Source organism: Nyctibius grandis, chromosome 15 (assembly GCF_013368605.1).
Source record: "Nyctibius grandis isolate bNycGra1 chromosome 15, bNycGra1.pri, whole genome shotgun sequence".
In the NCBI taxonomy this organism is placed as follows: domain Eukaryota; kingdom Metazoa; phylum Chordata; class Aves; order Nyctibiiformes; family Nyctibiidae; genus Nyctibius; species Nyctibius grandis.
The window spans coordinates 7,661,881-7,684,380 of record NC_090672.1 but is presented as its reverse complement, the minus strand read 5'-3'; the positions used below and the strand labels follow the sequence as shown (position 1 = coordinate 7,684,380).

Sequence of the window (22,500 nt, the reverse complement as noted above, 5' to 3'; positions counted from 1 at the left end):
AAAAGTAGAAAGAACTAGCTTTTTCCTTTACCTTTTTTCTATCTATATGTCTCCTTCTAAAATTGCAACGATGGGCTTTGCAAAGGCTAGAGTAATAGTGGCACATAATTTGTTATGCAGTAAAAATCTTTTGTTAGAATTCCAAGCTTTCAGGCAGCACATTTGGGGTCTATCCCCACAAATCTTCATATATATTAACAGCCCCATTGAAATAAGTGAACCTCTGGACTGGCCAGCAAATGTGAAGTAAGGTAGGATGTGTGATTAAGTGTAATTTTGGGGCATATTCACAAAGGCTAACTCCCAGCTTTACTTCCTAATGTTAGACAGGATTTTCAGAAGGTTTCTTGTTTCTAAGCATTTGCATTATACAGACAAGACAAACTGTGACGCACAGGTCATTGGTGTTCAGCTACTCTGGGCAACAATTGCCAGTGAGTTAGGAAAAGGTTACTACCGTGCTGAAATATAAAAATAGAAAGTTTCTGAGACAAATGGAAGAGGAGAGGTTCTTGTCTATATGAAGCAGAGACATTTGTTTGCTGTGGAGGTCGGGAAGCAGCTTTGAGAGATTATATAAAAATGATATAAAACAAGAAATTACAGAAAATAGCAAAGAAAACCACTATTAGATCCTTGAACTTCAACCAACCGCAGTATAATTAAGGCTACTGGAAAGGCTTCTGTGATCATCTTCTTCCTCTGGTTGTTTGTGAATGGCATTAATCTGCACTTATGTGGCTGTACTGAACTGCTCGTACTGTGTGGCAATTCTCAGTGCCCTTTGCAAGGTACGCAGAAGAATGTGTTCTTATGATAAACAAATGCTGCTGTGTGTAATTTCATACCCTTTTAATTTATGCTGTACTGCATTTGTTGAGTAGTGGTTGCCAATATCCTACTTTCTTTCACCAAATCTGCAGATAGAGCTAAAAGGCTTACTTTATGAAAGATAACTGGCTTAGTTATGACTTCTAAGTGCCAGTTATCTTTCCTACTGAGTATAACACCACTCAATTCATTTAGAAACAAGATAATTTTATAGTTGTCTGCCTTAAGCTGTACTATCTCATATTCTTAGATAATTCATGTCCTCTTGTTTAGACTGTGCTCATTATTTCTCAACTTCAAACTTAACCTTTTAAACTACTAATGTGAAACTCTCTCTTATGCAATTTACATAAACAACAAAAGGCAGTTGTACTTTCCTTAGCTTTAAAAGAAGCTTCTGGGATATTCTTAAACAAAAAAAAAGAAAAAAATCCCTTATTTCTGCCTGCAAGGTGGATCTGTGCCTTCTTTCCTCTCAATCTCTGACCCTGCACTTTAAACAGAAAATCCTGGTGTGAAATTTCTTCAAATGATTTCTAAAAATTTGACTCTGTAATGTATCATCTCATCTACCACAGCATTGATATCCTAAAGGACCTTCAATAATTCAACAAAACATTCATTCCAGAAAAGCTTTTGGCTATTTTGAGTCAAGCTGGCCTTCCTCAGTTCTGTGTTTGAGCCCTCAACTCACATTCAAAGATTTAATGCTATGATTATTAGCAATTATATCCATTTCAAATTATTTTCCTCTTTTATCAGGCTTTAAATGTTTCCCCATTATCACTCTTTAAAGTGCTGAAAATCCAAGTGTCCCACAGTCTTCTGCCAAAGCTTTTGGTATTCTGAGCTTCTTTTTGCACCTTTTACAGGTGATGTGTCACAAATTGTCGTGGATCAATAACACAAATTGAACTTCATAACATGACGTTCATTATCTAGGTGCTTTCCCCAACACCTTTAGTGTTACATCTGAGCCTCTCAACATCGTCACTGGAGAAGTGCAGCTATTTCCATTCCAGAGATGGCAAGCTGGGCAGAAATGGTAGGAAGATTTGCTTAAGGGCACAAAAGGAGTTGAACAAAATTTTGTTAAGTCATAGGTGAGCAACCCAGTCACTGAAGTGGAAGGACACTCTTCAGAGAAAAGCATGTGTCAATAGATCATTCAGAAAGATCCCATGAGACCCTGTGTGTGTTTTCTCATTTAACTTTCAATGGATATACTACTATTTTGCAATTCCATTGGTTTAAAACAGAAAGTCTCATCTCACCAAGTGCATACGTTCACCCTCCATGTTTGAGTGCCGATTTCCCTTCCCAAAGGGCAAGCAGACCACCTCCCTTTCTTCCCCTCCTCCCTGCAAGAGCAGCCAATTTCCACACATCCTGTGCTAAGTTCTTCTCCCGTCCTACACCTGCCAGCAGGGAGTGGGGAAGAAGAGATCACCAAGCCATGCACCATGGCAGAAGCAGTAATGACTGCCTGGATGCCTGTGCTAGGCTGAGATCAGGCAACAAAGAGCGCATTTGTGTAGGCACAGAGGAGCCACTGCCCAAATGGGCTGGACAAGGACTTCCATGTACCTCAGACAGACCACACCAACAGCTTCTTAAGAGACATCCTCAGTGTTATTCTGTGCTTTCCTCATATACACACCTTATTGTAATTTTAAGACTATAAAATCCAATGCTTCATTTTTGCCATGGAAAAATTATATTCTTCATTTAACAATGTACTTCTGTACTCAAAAGAGCAGGTAAAACTGATGATTGCCTTATTGCTGCTTCTGGTTTGTAATCTTAACACTAATCTTTTCTTTGCTTGTTAGTTAATATTGGGTATATGAAGCTTGACCATTTTTTTCCTACTAGATTATAAAATGAGGACCAAAGGGATAAGGCCTAAATCAGCAACTAGATTTTTCACTAGCCCAAATTCTGTTAACTTTTTTTTGCTCATTCTTTTATTCATCAGTTTGTGATATTTCTCTGGCTGCTCTTACCCATCATGCCCACCCTTTGAACAGAAATGTAGCTGCAGATGGTACTTTGGCAAGGTAGACTAAGAGCTGTGGTGGCATCCCATGTTGTTAGAGAAGGCTTGAACTGTTAGCACATCTCTGTCGCACCATTCGGTGACCTTGCACGTGTGTCCTTTTGACTCAATGTCTCAGGGTAACACAGTGAACAACAAAAATAGCATCAATCGCTACTTCACCACATTTTTGACTTGCAGGAACCATTTTCTGCTGCTTTCTGGACTGATTGCTAAAGAAATACAGAATTCTCCCAGAAACTGAGAGCACTGTTATATAACTGAATCTCCCAAATGGAGCATTTATACTGAATTTGTCATCATGGTGTCCAAGCATCTGTTGTATTTAAAAGGAGAAAACAATTTAAATGTAGTGTTTAGTCAGAAAATCCTGCACGAATCTAGAAATTATGATAGGCTCATCTAATAGCCCTTTTCCTACATTAGCCCTGTTCTCTCTTAAGATGTAACTTTTGTAGATGATGGATTGGGTCAGGGCCAAATTGCAGCCTGCAATGAAATTTTGCATCAGCCAAGACATACTCAACATTAAACATTTGGGTCTAAGACTTCATTTTGATCCTCACACAAAGTGCATTGCAGAACAGTGTCATTTATTTATGTTTACGCAGCTCTTGCTCATCTGCTAACAATGAATGACAAGAGCAGTTGACTGTCAGGTCAGCCAAAAATGCCCCAATATTTAGAGCAATCAGCAGTGGATGGCTTCAGCAATAACTGCCCTGTCAGAAATTCTGAAGTCACACAGCAACCAGCATCACAGACACATCTATGTACCTCTGGGGCTCAATCTGGATTTTTCCTTCATTGTGTTTCCCACTATCTGGAAGAGAGTGCAAGCGATTGTGACACTTGCAACCGTTCTGGTAGCATTTAGATGGCAGGAATCCATCACCTTTCACATTTATTTCTTCAGTCTATCATTGATGTAATTTTTTGGTGTTAGCACAAAGGTGAAAAGTCCTAATAGCAAATTCTGAGACATGCACAGCCAATCTGACCTCCTAAGCTAGTATTTTGTACTTTATACTGTTGTCCTGTGGATGCTTAAAAGAAACATCAAGTTTTAAATATTGTCTAAAATAGCCTACTTGCTATTTATAGAATATATTTTTATATATATAACTTTTTCCTACTTGTAAATCAATTAAAGATTTACAAAAGAAATAAGAACATATAAAAAAATACTTTAAATTCTTCTACACTTTATTCAGGTCATATTTTTCATATTTTCTAGCTGCAATGGTTACACATAAACAAGGAATAAGTATGTTTTGCTCTGTTAGTAGCCTCATCAGTGTAAGATACCAGGTCAGCAGCCAAAACGGCTGTCCTGCTTCAGAGCTGATTCTCACAGCTGATTCTCTTTTCAAAGTACTATTAAACACCCAGTTAGGGTATCTTAGAACAGATGCCTCAGAAAGCTTGAGACTTTAGGCCTGTTCTTAAGCAACACACCATAAAATCCTTCATCACTTGCCAAAGATGGGAAAATTTCCACTGCATCACTGCCAGGTATTGGTCCAACAAAACAAGGCACATCAGGACCACAGGTTCTGAGGAGCCTGGTGCATGTTCTCACAGATGGTGCTATGCCTTTCCATGAAGCAGGAGGTATGTTTAATTTAATTAAGACAAATCTAAAAATACTTATGTCAGACATACAAATTACACATACTAGAACCAGGGAACATTTAAAAAAACCCTAATTTCTTTCACAAAATGAGGACCTCAGATGTCATACCTGTTCAGATCCACAAAATTAATACCATAAATAACTCTTAGGTGATATGACATTACCGCTTTTTCCAAAGGGTTTTACAAGACCTGTAAGAACAACTATATTTTGACACTGGAATATCAACTGTTGTTATTAATAGGTTTTAACTCATTGAAATTATTTTCCTCGCTGGACATCTGCCATGCAGAAATTACATTTCTTTTGCTGTTTTTATTAAATTTTGGATAAACAAAAATGTATAATTTTTTTCCTTAATGAGATCTTAGCCACTTTTTACAAGGACTCTGAATCAAAACAAACATTTAACTTGTCATCTTGAGCAATTTCATTTGCTTTTGTTCCCTGCTGTGCTGGAAACATGCTTTGTGTTTGCTCTCAATCAGGTATCCCAACACTTTATCAGGTAGCACAGCATAGCACAAATATTATAGTTACAGATTAGCTGTTCCCTGCTGCCGTTCATTTGTGGTTTAGGTCCCATGTCATTTACAAATCAAAATGTTTATGCAATCAATTATAACACTTCCAAGTGAGAATAAAGGGTATTCCATTACTCTCACGAGGACTATGGAAACATTTGTGTGAAGTACTGTGATACTCTAAATTCCCTCAGTTTCATATTTCTCTGTGTCTCACTGCAGCAGAGCATCTCACAGTGATCTAACCTTTATAAAAGGGTTATGCACGCACACTAGATCAGAGCTCTGTAATTCACAGAGGGTCTTAGTCTAAGTTAAAAAATTGCTAAAAGATTGCTGAAAAGAATCCCTGGAATTTTTGGCACCCACAACCACCACACAGCAGACTGCCTCCTTTTGCTTAGCCAAATAGCCTTGGTCAAATGCCACACAGAAAATATCCTGCTACTAGCTCTGCCCAAAGCTGCACATTTCACCTGAGTGAAGGATTAAAAAAAACAGCAAAACGCATTGCAGAGGAAAACCAGTACAAACAATATGAGTTCTGCGAGTACAGGGCTGAACTTCATCCAAGTACAGGCAAAGAATAGGTTATTACCATTATAAACACAGGTGCACACATGTTGGGAAAGGGCATTAGATGTTTTCCCCACAGTGGCCAGAACATGAGCCACAATATCAGCCTATCTATATTAGACACAGCCTACCAGGCTGAGGAGAGTGTGCTCAGTGGATTACCCCTAATGTACTGTCGTCAGCTCCTGCTGACGTTCCCTACACCACCAACCTCGGGTGTCTAAAAAGTGCTGTGTCTGCTCCTGGTCCAATGAACATTCTTGGGTGATGGAACAAGGGCACAGTCTGGATTTTCATCGGCTAAAAGAGAGTAATTAATCTTAATTCTCTTGTTCTCCCTGAAAAACAGAACTTCTATAGCTTGAGGAAAACAAGGAGCTATCTGTTGTTCTATGACAAATTAATCTTACAGGGAGAATCTTCCAGAGAAAATCAATAGTTTATAACAAGATTCTGTATTGTGTTTGAGCCCTGAAACTCAAACCAGGACCAAAGGGTACGTTCAGCATTGCAAGTTTGCTCTTCTTTTGCTTTGTTTTTAGTACAATGTCATCATTTGAAAAAGTGAGATTTTCACAAATGCGCAATGTTAGTTATGTGTGGCTTCACCTTCATGGAAGACTCTAGCAATGTTTAATACAAACTGTAAAATTACAGATATTTTGGCAACTTTAAATAAATTATTCTCAAAAGAAGGAATTCAATAGGGAATTATATTTTTTTAATCCTGTATGTAATATTCTATATCTAAGACATCTTTATTCATTTGTACCTTTCTAAATTAGTCTGTTCCATATGAGAAACTTTGAAAATGATGTCTCCTTACATGGTCAATCTTTTTTTAAAAAGAGAAAAACCTATTTAACCATGGTGTCATGGAAACAGCTTTAAAATTGATTTGCATGCAGGGAGGAAGGATACAAATCTGACACAGAGAAAGCAACAGGTTTCAGAAGAAAGAGTCTGTCTTCATTCAGCACTGGGATCTTTGATAAACAAAAATGCATAGCAAGGCAAGGGGATCTTTTCAGACTATAGTGAAGGAAGGTTTCTCAAGCACACTCTCCAAAACGGTTCATTACCAAGCTGAGATGTGATAAGGAGAGGCGGAATGGAGCAGAGGCACAGAGACCTGCAGGAATGGGAAACCTGAAAACTGCTTGAAAGCACTGGTAAAGAATGCCAAAGTTCTCAGACAAGTACTTTTATTGTAAAGACAGTGCAATACAGGATGGAGAGATCATTTATAGATGAGCAAAGGAAATGGCTATTCTAATTTCTGACCAGTTCAAGTCTGTTAACTCATTCCCACAAATACCTATTGACTGTCTGCAGTCTGGGTGTGAGTTTTGCACAGAGTGAATTGTGTCTCTTTCGGACATCAAGAGAGGTCGCCAACAGAGCCAGGACACTATTGTGTGCTGAGACCTGTATCGCCCATTGCAGTGTAATGTGCTATGCAAGACTAGAACTGCACTGGACAGTAGGCTCCTTGCAGTGAGTCTGGGACAAATATCCTGTATGTGGTCATATATACTTCAGGAGTTTTATTTCCCTAAGTCCCATCAGTAAAAATGAGTGTTTGACATTGACTCAGGGCTTCCAGGGTGGAAGAAGAATTTGGTCCTTACTTTTACCTGTTCCTGCACTAGACATTTTGGTTTTTAGATAAACTAAGTTAATTAATTCATTGTTATTCTGGGACTTTGTACAGAAGGAATTCTAGTCTAAACCAGATTTCATCACTTATTTCCTTGATAATTCACAAGTTAGTTTGGCTGCCAGAAAGAATAGTTGTACATAAAAAGAAAAATATGTTACTAAGCCTGAAAATTTCAGTGAGTGTATAGTCCCCATAACCACGATATTATCGTTCAGTAGTACCACAAAGTGATGACTAATGAGCCTATAACCTCTATGTGCTGTAGAGTAAATGCTCTCATTAGTTCGTTACAAGACCTTTAGAAAGGGTACTGCATTCATCCTGCTTCCTAGCTGTCAGAATTTAGCAGATGACTTCATTGGCTGCTTTGACATTTTTACTTTTTCCTTCCAGTTTAGTTTGTTTGCTTGCCTTAAAAAATGCTTACTGTATGAACTGTGAAAAGGTCAACCAATAGTTCCTAATCCAGACAGGACAAAAGTAACTGAAATTAACACATTTCAGCAGTAAATTTGACCCTTACCTTATTTTTTTTGTCTGTGAACTGTTAGCTGTAAATAGTAAAGCTAGGTGCCAAAGATCTTCTAGTCTTACTAATGCAAAAAACTGTGCCTTCATAATTTAAAAGTTCCAGCAAATCATAAAACTAAAAAGCAGAAGGAAAGTTGTAGGAGCTAAAGGAGAACCTGGTTAACAATAATACAGTAAGTGCCTAACTGTAGGAGCTTTTGTAACCAAGTGTGTAAAATCTGGGGCCAATAAATATTAGTATTTTGAATTCCGCGAGTGCTGGTTTAAGCAGTTTCAAACCCATATCTCCCATATGTTTCTTCAAATATCTCAGCCCCTGACTCCTCTGTGTTTGGCTTGAGGGTGAAGAGTACAGATTACTTGATGCCCGTGGCAAGTGCTGTTACAACAGGGAAATGATGTCAACCCCTGCAGCGCAATTCATAACTTGATGTGGGTAAATTCACTTACTGGCAATTTAGAAGAAAACATGCTGGTGCTGTGCCAGTTGGAGGCAGATGGTGACTGAAACTATTAAAATCACGCATGCTGCAAACCTCTGAAAAACTGCACTGCTACAAAAGATCCTAAGCATAGATGGGATCCTAATACAAACCAACTGGTGTATAGAGAGTATTTGCAAACAGTGTATGGTATGATTTGTTACTGTTTAATTGTAATCTTTCCCTTCCCTGCTTTCTAGGTTCAGCTAATCCACTATAACCATGAGCTGTACACAAATGTCACAGAAGCTGCAAAGAGCCCTAATGGCTTGGTGGTAGTTTCCATATTTATGAAAGTAAGTATATAGACAATGGACTTCTTTTGCCATGAGCTGTAAATCTAGGAATTAAACTCCTCATTGCAATGCCTAGAGGCTGTGATCTGGAATCCAGAGACAGCGTGTTGTCCTAGGAACTGAACACACTATCTCTACTCCAAAGCATTTACAATGTAATGTAAGGAAAATGAAAAGAATAAGGGGGGGAATGGATCCTTATGTGATAAACATCACTCATAACGCTTTAATGGCTATGACAAAAGTTACTGATTTTGCAGATTTGGTATTTCTTAATGAAATATTATTCATTCAATTAAAAGTAAACCTCTCCTAGTAGGTTGAGGCCCTGGGAAAGAGGGCACATTTACTCTTTGAAGACATGCTGATGTTTTCAAGTCAGCAAAATAGGTTTTTCTCACAATGTTATTTAAAACATCGTAAACTATCAAAACTGAAAAAACATTAAAACTATAACGCTTAACATCTTCCGTTTCACAGAGCTAGAAAGACACGTGAATATTTTTTCATATTTTAGTCTCCATCCTGTTGCATTCAAGATGCATAGTTAGGGCTATAAATTACAGTGATCTAGCATTGAACTCAAGACTTAATAGTTTACTCAAACCTCCCTAATTACATTGGAGAAACCTTTTCTCTCATTTTCTATGAAGAATGCATTTCCCCCAAAAAAAGTTGTTCATATTCTGCCATTATGTATCTCTGTTTTATCAGTCTAAAAAAGCATATATTTCTGAGTAAGTGCTTCATGCTGAAATAAATAGCTTTCATCTTCAGACCTTACATATTGGATATCTATTAAGTCCCTTTAGTACTCTCTAATCCCATTTCGTAAGGTAAAGTTCCTGATGAAGCATTAACCTCATAATTAAAATATGCATTTCACAGAGCATATTGAATAATTAGATATAAAAATTGGCTTTTATACAGGTTTAGTATTTAAGATATGTAGCCTACCTTTTTTCTTCCAAAGTGTATTGTATTACGACCCAACGACCAGACTTGAATTTGCTCAAAAAGATAAAATTGAAGCAAGCCTTCAAAATGGCCAGCATGCCAATTTTGTCTAAATAATGCATCACTCATGTACTTGCTGAGTTGCACACCTCTTGTAATGAGCAACAAAATTTAGTATCTGCCTCACCATATTTTTCTCTAGGCCTCTCTCACTGGCATGAAAATATGTGTTCTATTTTAAATGTCCAAAGTAGTCAGAAAAACTTTTAAGTGGAGAAGTAACACTCTGAATTTCCACAAAATGGAACCTGAATTCAACTTTCCTGAAGGCTACCTGTTAAACAGAGCTGGGTTACAGTTTGTCCAATAGCCCATTTATTTTCCTAAATCTTAATTAAGCTTTTTGTGAAGTTTTCCATTTTCAAAATAAATTCATTTCATCTGGATAAATGCTAGATGTATAACAGCAGTATCCAGTGCCTGATAAAAAAGCCACATCACAGAAAAACTGAAAGCTAAGTAGGCTATTAGAAGGCTAGCTACAGAGTTACTAAAATGTCTCCATAAAAAAAAAGGTGACACTGATTTTGTTGCTAACCAATAAGAATTTTGCCATTTGCAGTGCAATAAAATCTCTCGTTCAATTATCATTGATAATCAACCATGATATTGTTGATAAAGTACACACACACTCCTCCCCGCACAAAAAAAAAAACAAAACAAAACCAAACCAACACAACACCAAACAAAGCCTCTAAGCCCTCTATAATTTTTCCTCTAAATCCTCTCCAGGTATGCTTATGTTAATGTAGACTGAACATTTTCTGTGTATACATGTATGTATACATATTTGTGAAGTCCATGTGGGTGAAATTTAGGCATTTCATACCTGTACGTAAAAAAAAGGGAAGATGGATTTTATTTGCAATCTAAATAGTCTGCTGCAAGGAAAGTATATTTCTCAATAAATAGAAAAATAATAGAATACTGTATGAAAATCCTGCCTAATTATATTAGCCACCTGCCAATCCCATCAAAGCTGTTGGAGAAGAAACCTGTACTCACACTTGTATTCAGGCATTACTTTCTATTTATCCTGTTCTCCCATCCTAGTTTGATTTATTTTTAGATACCAACTTTCTAATAAGTTTTGTTAGAAAAATATCTATCTAATTGTTTCCTCTTCCCACAACAGTAAAAAAACAGACAAACAATTTGGAGGAGTGGCAGGAGAGAGAGAATGAGAGTGAGCATGCACACACAGAACAGCTGCATTCCCAGAAAGGAAATGTTTGTGAGATTTTGACATTGTACATTTTCTCTTCTGTAGGTATCCGAATCATCAAATCCATTTCTAAATCGTATGCTTAACAGAGACACCATAACAAGAATAACGTATAAAAGTAAGTTTCTTTTAATTTACTCTGGCTAACAGCTGTATGCTTTTAGTATCAAGTAACATATTTAGCGATTCACTGAAACAAGAGGCACTTCATTAGGGTCAAAAATTACAAAGCTTGCATTGCCAGCAACTCTGCGTGATGAACTTCAGAACCTGAAAAATCTAGTAAGGTCATCAGTTCATCAAATGAATTTTGAACTTCAAAGTCTATTTTATGTTTGAACAAGCAGTAAATTAATGAAATTATACTTAACAAATACATATACTGTATTCATACAGAGTGCTCAGGAGAAACTGCCTACTGTTAGCAATAAAAGTAACATGCGGAGCAGCCTGGATTATATCAAATCCAGTTATGTCAAGATGCTGCATCATTAACTGTGGATTTAGTATTCATTAATGCTTTCTTTTTGTACAGCAAAGTTATGACTTTTTATTCAACTATTGCTGCATTTAATGGATGTATATAAAGAGGTCATTAACATAGCATATATATTTGTTGTATTCACATTTGGAAAGCCTTTAATGGATAATGCTCAATAATTCCATGTTAGTCTATTGAACTTGTGGAAAACTGGAGCTTAAATGTCAGTGAAAATTAGGCTAGTTTAGAGAAAGTCATGAAAAATACATATATCTCAATGGTACAAATTAAACCTCTTCTCCTGAAAACCTTATTCTCTTCATCAAATATTCACTTGACTTCCAAGCAGCCATTAAGTTAATAAGTTAAACAATACCAAAATTCAACTTTCAGAAAGTACACAGTAAACTGAAAAAAATAAAGTATTGTAAAACTCTGCCTTCATTTATTATTGTGTAAACAATGACTTAACATTTTTTATAAACTTCATTCATTTTGCTCTTGTTTATGAAAGCTGGGAGAGAGTTGTTTATAACTGGAATAAGACTGATTGTCAGGACTCCAGGGGATTTGGTTCACAATTCTACTAGGGTTTGCCTCAGTTTACCTCTCTGTTAATTACATATATTGTACTATATACTCTACAACACAGTGTTACTTGGAAAACTTTGCATCTGAAACTCCAGAGATCTCAAGTGTCCATTTAACTTCAACAAAAGTCACTGAACTTGAGGTTTATGATGGAAAGGTTTGGAGAGATTTCTATACACACCCCTAAAGTACAGAGTCTGATTTCTTTCTGTGGACTCCATCTTTTCTCCCTCCCTGCAAAGCCAGGATTGTAAAAAGAAAAAGTGTAGATATGAGACCAATGGAAAGTGAAAGCACAGAATTTTACCCACTAATTCCTGAACAAGAGAGCACTAGAAAGATTGAGTCTTGCCATATAATACAGACTTTGAACAACGGAGCCAATCCAACCCCATTCTGAAGTAGGTAGCTCCTTGTCTCCTATAACACACACCTTTCTTCCCACTGATATTTCTCTAATTTTGCTTTACAGTTAACAAATGTTGTTACAACTTTGGACCAAATAAGAGGCCTCTATTATGATAAAACTCTATTCTCCATGATAGCTATAGAAAGGAAGGCAACAGAGGGTTCCCCTCATAACATTTTTTCCAGATTGTTCTATCAGTATGAAATGTCGTCTCTGCATGGAAAAAGCAGGAGAATAGCCCCGTTTTTAAACTGCCTGTCTTGATTCCTTGCAAAAACACAGCAATACTGTTCTGTAAGAGCTTCCTGCCTACCAGCACTGCTGCAGCATCCTGGAGACAGGAAAGTATCGTTAAGGCTGTATGTTTTTTCAGGATCTTTCACTCCCAAATTACATATTCCTGCCTTCTGTCTGGGTACCACTGAGGAAGCTGCTTTTCCCCACATACACACACACACAGACCTGTCAGGTCTCACACACTGAAGGCCATGATTAGGGACACACGGCCCCACAGGGCGGTAAGTCACCAGCAGCATCTTTCCTTTGTGTTGCATGAGTGAGCATGCAACCATCCACCACACCAGCAGGCAAGCTCACCTTCCCAATGGAAAATATTTGTACACTGCACTTATAAGTGGGCACTCCTCTCTGGAGCTGACAGCATCCTACCACCTTTCATTGGTTGTTTTGCCTCTTTAGAAGAAAATTTGGGTTTACTAAATGAAATTTCACATGAAGATGAACACGTAACATAAGCTGCAAAAATCAATGATTGATGCAACTGTTTTAATTTTTAACCACTGTTATCACTAACAAGTTTATCTGTTAAAATGAAATCCTTGGTAGATAACAATGCACATAATATTCTGCAGGGCATTGGGTTACTTACTGTAGTAACAAGTATTGGCTGGGAATTTTTTTGTGTAAATTGGGAACGTGAAAGTGTTATCGAAAGTAATTTTGCAGTTGTCTTGCGTGATGGATTATAGCATCATTGCTGAAAACTAATTTTACCTCTTACATTGTGAGGATTTCTATTCTGCCTTTAGCAGCTGGAGTTTTTTAGCTTGTGCTTTAGGGGTCCACTCCCGAAATCAATACTCAGCAGGCTGCTGACAAAATGACCAGTCCCAGTATGCCCAATAGGAGCGTGGAGCGAATGATAAATGGAGCATAGGTTCAGAGTCAGGACAGTTAGTAATGTAACTAAAGTACTTTCTTTAAAGAACAGCAACCAAATTAAGAGCTATCTATGCTGCTGCATGAAATTTCCATGGGCAAAATGCATTAAAAGGAGAATTTCTACTCTTAGATATTAATGGCTACAGTGAGGTAAAGTGGACCCCAAGGAATTTTTAAGCAGATTTTAAACGCTTATTTTATTCTGTTATCACAGCCCAAAGAATCCACTGTGAACTAGCTGAAACAAGTGTTCTTTCAAACAGGCTTTAGTCAGAAGCTATATGAATACCTCTAAAGAAAAACTGCTTTAATATTCCTCTTTAATTATGACATTTGAGGGCATAAGTTACCTTTCTTTCAGAACAGTTATGCCACATTAGCTTTCACACAGTGTTTGCTTAACATTGCAAAGAAGTAACATTTTAGATTCCCAAAATTCCATAGGAATATTTGGCCCTGTCATTCTCCACCAAAATACTGCCACAGGTTCAGCTAGGGAGAAGAGCTGTAAAATTCTGAATTCCCTCAAATTCAATCTTTCGCTATTTTATAGATAACGTACAAGTGAATAAAGTATTTGGATTTTTGAGATATTATCCCAAAAAAAACCTTAAGACTCAGATTTCTGGAAATAAGAGACTTAATTTCTCAAGGTTCTTGTTTCAGCAGGTTCTCTGAAGGACTGAGCTCTTGCAGCTCCTGTCACAAGCAGTAAAAGCTCAGCAGTCTCAAACCAGGCCTCAAGGGACTAACCTTAGGCATTCAAAATGAGTCTCTGTCAGCCTGGGTCTAAGTGACTTGTGTAGGCTGGTAAATGGAGAAACTCTGTTTCAGGATTAAAAAGCTGAGGATCTCATTCCTTACCCTGTAATCTAATAGAGTTAGAGCTGTACATTCCCTTTTTGGATTATCATGATATGAACTTCAAAATCAAATGGACCTTCCTTGTTCAGTAAATAATATATTCCCTATAAATACTATTGTTTTAAAGAGAACACACACAGAATTTGCAGTGAAAGCAGACCCCACACATCTATTACAAATCTAGGGATAAAAGAGGATTTCCATCATTCCTAAGAAAATTGTCAGAGTCAAGGTCTTTATGTAAATGAATATGAAATCTAATTTGTATAGAGAAGAGTTCATGAGTTCGGAAATCACCCTAAGGCACAAGCAGATCAAGATAAACAGAATGTGGGCTGTAGATAGGCATGATGCTGAGAATCAAGTAAAGGCTGAATGGGTTTATTAAAGGGAGTTTATTACTGGCAAGAGATCACACATGGTGATTTTGACCATTTTGAACTACATACTTGCAATAAATGTAATAAAAGACAAAACATTAAAGTGTTGCAGTCTAATATTAGTGCAAACGCACCAGTTCTGTTTCTGTTCCAGAATGGGAAGCATTTATCAAGATGTGGGGAAAGGGAAACAGCAGAGCTGTTCATGGGAAAAAAGTTGTTAACCAAATGCTTATTCTGTAGGTTTTTCTCAGGCCATTCTCATGGACTCATCTGACTTCCCAAGGGAATATAACACATGTACAGGCATGAATAAATACTGCTTTTACTTGGCCAAACTTTTATTTCATTATTTCATTCACCCCTATCTTCCCCTTTTCCTGAAGTGGTATTTTCCTCTAGTTTCCCATTAATCACAGCTGATAGATTTTGACACAATTTACTCTCTCTCCTTAAACATATTCCAAGACAGAGGCAATGAACCAGGTTTGGAGCCAATCCACTGCTGGGTGCTGGTGGGGGAGATAGCCACGCATTTTGTGGGTCCTTAGATTGCAAACAAGGTAACCTTGCAGTTGGTCTGAAGCTCAGTAAGGCTAAGGAGAGCATCTGCCCTGATCGTGAGAGCATTGGCAGACATTGGGCTTGCCTGAAGAAGTAGGAGGACCAAACCCCACACTGCTCCCACACTGTTACATGCCATATTCCACCCCCGGAGCGTTATTAAATTCTGAGAATGACTAAACACTGTAAAACCACAGACAAAAGTTAGAAGCCTATATCAAAATAATGAATTACTTTCTTTATTAAAGCAATGTGAGGCAACTCCAAAAACCCCATGATTACCTGCACTAATGCCAGCAGTTAATCTGTTTCTGTATCTTCCATTTGATAAGTAGTCCTATTGTTAATCTGTGAACGGTTCTGATTACAAATTAGTCAAGCAGAATGTGGCACACACAAAATATGTATCATCAATACCTCTCATCTGTATTAATTTTTGGTTAGCTTTCAATCTTCTAGTAAACATTTCAGGGCAAATTCTACCTCGTTTAAATCCTTTTAGCCCAACCGAAGTCAATATGGATGTGACAAAGCAGATTTGGTCCTTAGAGTTTGAAACTGTCTATTCTGAATGACTCTGTGCCATTTGGAGCTAACACACCACTCTCCATGGCTCATAAATAATGAACAGGATGTTCATGTGGGAAAGGGAAAAATGTGTGATGACTCATTGAAAACAGGCTCTGGCTTGAAAAAATGCATTCATTCTCTTCTCCTGTAATTCTAGCAAAATTACCGCTGCACTGCAAGTAATGTTTTTAATGAATAGGACACAGGTGTATTCAGTCATCTCTAGCTGTTAAAACATAACTGCATTTTGGCTCTAATACTATAGCAATGGTTTTGCACTTTCATCTGGAAAATGTTGGGTTTAGAAAGACTCTGTATCCCAGGCCATGGGCCAGTGAAGGCTGAGCATGTTAAAAAGGTGACAGTCAACCACCTACAAGATGCTAATAGGATTATCCCCTCTAGCTGAGGATCCAGCTATACGGCATGGCAATTACCCCGGCTCAAAGTGCAAGAACATGGCAGAAGGCTGTATTTCTGACAAACTTGAAAGGACATGCCAAGACTATGTTTTGTAAAATAGCAAACATTTAAAATATGAAATAACTCTAAGGCGCTGGTCAACGTGGTGTAAATGTCACACTCTCACCTTGACACTTTAACTGATGCTGTAGCCACTAATACCGCTACCCCAGAAGCCTGTAGCATGTTGACTGCACTATGTCAAAATAAAAAAAGGTCACATTTGCTTTGCCCATGTTCTTTGATTTTCTGTTGCCCAAGACAGTAGTCTGCAGTGCTTTTTTTTTTCATTAGATAGTATGAGACAGGCATTTTGCTCATCTAAGTTTTGTCCTTCAGCTATAATACATTAAATTCAAGTTAAATTACTCTTTTTTAGTCCTTATACGCTTCCTTGATCGTTCATATTTCTTTCCTTCATTCCATTTACAATCTTTTCCCAATGGCCAAGGAACTGTTTATCAGCTTAAAAAAAAAAAGGAAAAAAAACAACCCACAAAAGCAAAACCTGTTTAAACTTACAGTGAGTGGTACATGAAAAACATCAGAGAATCCAACATAAATGCCTAAATTATTGACATTGACTTAAAAGATGCACTTTCAACACTTTTCTTTAGTCTGAGCAGTATCTTCTATTTTATTTGTACTATCTTCCTTGCCTTCCATTAAAATCAATGCCAGGTCCTCTTGTGTATTGAAAGTGGAAACATGCCTAAATATGCAGCTTTCCCTGCCTGCATTTTAGCACTCACTCTGCAAGTGATCCATATTGAACACGCTACGTGCAAGTGAAAGCATGCAGAGAGATTTCACAACACTACGGCTCATAACCAGCCCAGCTTTCTCTGAGATACACGATAGCAGCAGCGTATCACAAGTGTGTCTATCCCTGAATATTTCCTATTAAGGAACTCCTGCAGCCTAAGATTTAGCAGAAAAATCTGAGCTCCAGTTCTGACAGCACTGCCAAAAATATTGTAGGGCCAGAATTAACCAGGGAAATAATGCCCATAAGTATAAGAAAGGTTGAGGCACTTTGATGGATTTTAAAAGGTATAACCACATCTCATTATATTTTGGTACATGTCCACAGAGTGAATTCTGTTGCAGAGGGATACCTCATTAATTCTCAGGGAGACTTACAATAAAAGCAGGGACCCTAGTAAGCTGCTTTCCAGCATGCTTTTCCACCTGGATTTTAGCATTCTGAGTGAGCTTGCACTGCATCCACCCCCACTGTGCACATGAAAGGCCAGCAGGCTTCATTGAGCAGCTTTATTACCATGCATTAACCTTAACTTCTTCCTGTGGTAGAAGGGCAATTAAGTTTTAACACTGTTGGCCTTCCCAAGGCTTTGTTGAGTAAAAATTGTTAATCACTCCAAAATATAGTAAGTGGACATTCTCCAAAGCCTGCTACTTCTACATCAATAACTGCAACTTCAAGAAGCTTTTAACTCCAGTTCTTAAATGAGATTCAGAGTTTCACTGTGAATGCTTGTGCTAAACTCAGAGAAGGTGCGCATGGGCATGTAAGAGTAGAACTCAGCCCAAGCAGGATTAGTGAATTCATGTTACTTGTTCTTGTCCAAACTGCTAGAGCATTCAGAAATGTATGTTCATTAAACTTCATATTTCAGTAAAACTGATGACAATGCTCTGGAATAAGGATGGTACATAAGAAGGTGGGATTTTTTTTGTGAAGCTGTTGTTTTATCTCAATTGTTTTCCTCCTTTATTCTCCAGATGATGCATACTTACTACAGGGGCTTAATATTGAGGAACTTTATCCAGAGACCTCTAGTTTCATTACGTATGATGGGTCAATGACAATTCCACCCTGCTATGAAACAGCAAGCTGGATAATAATGAACAAACCTGTCTACATAACAAGGATGCAGGTAAAAATAATTAAAAAATTACTAGATCTAGTATAGGTACAAAAGAATATTTTAAACATATATCTTTGTAGCTTTACATACAAAATCAGATTCAAGCTTTTGCTCTAGGGATCTCTGCCTATAATTTATACAGTTTGCAAAAGTATTGAAGAGTTTTGTGCCAAATAAAAATATTAACTATTTAGAGCTCCCTAAGTATCTATATACACATGTACTTTGAGGTGGGCCCTACTTTCAGTGGAGGTTTCGACCAAATGGTTTCCAGCAGTCTCTTGCAAACTAAATTATTCTATGACTAAATATATTGGGATTCTAAAACGAATATAGCAGTGTTGTACAAAAATAGTTGAGGTTACAGATGGCCATTTTTAGGTCAGAAAGAAACAGTCAAATTGTGAGTGACACTTGTGGCTGTTTAAATACACGTCAATAGCACATTAATGTGACAGATCCAATATATGGGGCCTTCTTGAAAAAAAACAGCTAGTGCTTTCTGGGGTAGAATAAGATGACAGGATAGACATTGCAAATATCTTCAGAAAATTCAGATTGAAAAATTGAAGCCCCTATTAGAAAGAAGCAGAATAAATTATGCAAAAGAAAAGACAATTAATTTCATAGTCATCGTTCACACACAACACTTGTGTGTTGAGGAAACACACCAGTGAAAAAGCCATAAAGACTACATTTCTGTACGACTCACAATCCAAGGCCTAACATCAGAAAACAACAAATTTAACACCAGTTGCAGTCTTCTCCAGAGCTTCATCAGTGAGTTGCCTACGGAGCTGTGAGCTGAAGTAAAACCTATTCTCTTGCATACTAGAAGCCCAAAGGAATATTTGAACCACCATCTGCCTGTCTAAGCATGCAGCAGAGCAACCCTAAATATTACTTTGGGATTTAAATCATATTAACATTGTAAATAATATTACTTTAAAAAGCCTGAGAGATGTTTTATCTTTGTGATATTCCTTCTGTCCAATTTTGTCTAGATGCAGAGAAAGCACTTTGTTTCTTTTCTAAATGGGTAATTTGGGAGAATGACACAGCTGAGCACGGCCAGAACTTTTCAAGCAGGGGGCCGGAACATTCTCCTACATGCAATATTTTTAGTTACAACATTAATGTACAAAACAAGGATTACAATATTTCTATAGTCTCTGCTAGTACCTGTGGGTTATAATCTCATGATACTTACCCGTTGTCATGCTTTACTGGTTAGTTACATCCTCCACTATTAGTGCTGCAAATTGATTTCATGGAATACTTACTAATTACATTGTGTACTCAGACTGAAAAAGTAACGCACAGCTCAAGTTTTCCCTGGAAACTGTTAAAGATTTTCAGTATGTTCAACCCAGCTACTCATTTCCCCATTTCAGCATTAAATGCCACAACCAAACCTCTTGAATTGTACACTGGCATGGAAAATATTTTCTTTTTGTATTTTTAAAGCAAAATATTTTGAGAGTTTCTGATTTACAAATTGCAGCTTATTTTTTTCTCTCTCTCTAGTTTCCTATATAAAGTTTGAAAGGTTTTGGTTGACTTGAACCAATTAACATGCTTTTAGCACAGTTGCACAGTCATCATAAGAACCATTGCTGTCTGCTTGTAGTTTGCATCCATCCACTGCTGGGCACACTGAAAATCCTGGCTGATTCAGTAATTCCCTCTCTGCTAATGCAGAAAACCATCTCCAAAGAAGGCCAGAGTCTACCAGAAGAACACTATAGACACAGCACAGACAGTATCAAGACAGACCTGTCAATGAAGAGAGGACTTAACTTTTTAACATCATTAATTTCATGACTTCAGCAGCATGACTGTCAGTTATCCTTTCCATCCTGACTGGCCATACCTGGTTCTTGAGTACCATCATCCAAAACTGCCTCTTCTCAACTAAAAGCTATACTAATAGCTGCAAAACTAAAACTTAGGAAATTCTCTCTTGTCATTCATCAAGTTCATTTTCTCTGCACCAGCTGCTGCCATCCAGTACTCTCGATTCCATTTGTTTCCTGAACAGCCAAGGATACCTCATACCCTTTTCATTTACTCCACACAAACCCAGTTACTTTCGTTTAAAATGGGGCTCAGAAACAGAGGACCACAGAAGGAACAGTTTTACTCAAGTTAACTCTTTCAACTCACCTCTGACTACAAATCACTGAAATTCTGTTTCTTTCATTTATTAAGTAGCCTATTTAACAGTGTTGTATGTTGTGTACTTACAGGAAAGACCAGTACTAAAAATCCTTGTTTTGTATTTTATATAGATGCATTCTTTACGACTGCTAAGCCAGAATCAGCCATCACAGATATTTCTGAGCATGAGCGACAATTTCAGACCAGTCCAGCCTCTCAACAATCGATGTATCCGAACTAATATCAACTTTAGTTTACAGGGAAAAGATTGTCCAAACAATAGAGCACAGAAACTACAGTATAGAGGTACGTTCTACCTCCAGAATAATCCTTTCTATGCTTACACTGAGCTCTTTTCTTTGTGAAACCCAAGTGCATAACAAAGCATACAAATAAAAAACAATGAAACTCCAGATCTGGGGGACTAATGGTATGAGTGAAACATCACATATTTGAAATGGATGAGGAAACTTGGCCAGAAACATGCAGGAAAAGCATGACAAAAGAGTCTGGGACATCTAATTTTTTTTTTTTTTTTAAAAAAAAAAAAGCCAATAGGACAGGCCTTCAGTTTTCTAGCCTCATTTTAAAGTCCTCTCACCTTACAAAGTGCATTTTGCTCTTTTTTACCCACCTTGGAAAGAAAAAGTGGGATGAGCTAATCTTGATGACAGCTGATCTCAAAAGAATAAATTTCACTTTGGAGGTGCACCACCATAACAAACACCCAAATTGAAAAGTGTTGTGTTACGCAACAGATATTAAATAAATGAACCAACCCAGTCTCCTGCTGGTAGAGTCTTACACTGCCACAGCTGGGGCTTGCAGTTGAAACATAATCTTTTGTCTTTGTCTTATGCATCCTTTAGCCTATGCACATACAGTTATATTACCTGCAATAATGGTGTAAAAGTGCCTTCTTATCAATAATATTATGGTTGTGAAGGAGTACCACCAACGGGTGGAAAAAGAAAGCACATTTTCAGCAACAAGGCTGATAGCTGAGTTGCAATACTACAAAGAAACAGTCATTCAGACTTAATTCCTTTTCCAGAAAGAGGAGGAAACTGAGCCTCCTGCTTTTTTCGAGACATTTTGTTTAAGTGCCTAATACAGTGTTAAATCCAGCCAGTTTCGTATTTGGAGTTTATTAAAGCATAATTGTTTTTGTTTTGTTTCTCTTTCCTTTCAGTAAATGAATGGCTCCTCAAGTAAGTCAGACAGAGCAGGCAGAACCCATAACCTCAGTGGAATGCTACTACTGTGAATTGACATAATCTAGAATGCACTCAACCTCACTGGGTTCGCAACAGCATGTGCAAATGTGCTGTAGGAAAAGAGCTGCCATCTTGGAAACTCAACTAAAAATTAATTCAATATGATCGGTGGTAATTAAAAAAAGTAAAAAGACAGTATTACAGTAAATGTGATTACAATTTTGATACCGTTTTCTTGAACTAATTTAGCTTCACAAAGAAAGACTTTTCAGCCTTTGTACATATGAAATTCTTCCTCTTTCCCCCCCTCCCTCAAATTAAAAAAAAAAAAAAAGAAAAAAGGTGGCTCAGTACAGCATCAAAGTGGAGTTGTGTTCTGTGTGCCAAGTAATCCTTGGAAAGCTCTCATTATTTCACTATCATTAATGGATACTGACAAGACAGAACAAGAAGACTGTAAAGGAAACTTATTTCTAGGTTATGATCTTTCTGTTCATTTAATTAAAAAAAAGGACAGACTTTGAGAGATAAGTATTGTAAATATATCACTGCAGAATATAAAGGAAATAGAAATATTTCCCTCTTTGTCACATACCTGTAGTAGGATTTGCCAAAATCAGAACTGATCCATTTTCTGTTTCTTGTTTTACAACAGGTCATACGTTGTGTTGGTTACTATTAACAACTCAATAAATGTGTTTAACAAATTAATTTAGTAAACTTGCTTTGATTTATTTTTTCCTTTCTGAAAAAAGCCTCTACTACATGTGGCTGCACTATTTGTGTTTTTCTTTTTTTTTTTATTTTCTATATTTTTTATTTCATTTGTTTGCAGCCAATTTAAGTGAGTTAATGGCAACTGGGAATGCACTTCAAGCTAGTATAACT

General features: G+C 37.3%; 1 protein-coding gene across 1 annotated transcript in view; it reads left to right on the top strand.

Moving 5' to 3' along the window:
* Positions 1-22,095, top strand: part of CA10 (carbonic anhydrase 10) — a 185,465-nt gene extending 163,370 nt beyond the window's left edge. The window contains exons 6-10 of the mRNA XM_068413434.1: positions 8,503-8,598; positions 10,886-10,958; positions 18,090-18,244; positions 20,527-20,701; positions 21,588-22,095. Of these exons, the coding sequence (XP_068269535.1) occupies positions 8,503-8,598; positions 10,886-10,958; positions 18,090-18,244; positions 20,527-20,701; positions 21,588-21,610 (522 nt within the window). The 3' untranslated portion in view covers positions 21,611-22,095. The remainder of the gene's footprint in view (positions 1-8,502; positions 8,599-10,885; positions 10,959-18,089; positions 18,245-20,526; positions 20,702-21,587) is intronic.
* Positions 22,096-22,500: the final 405 nt, after the last annotated feature.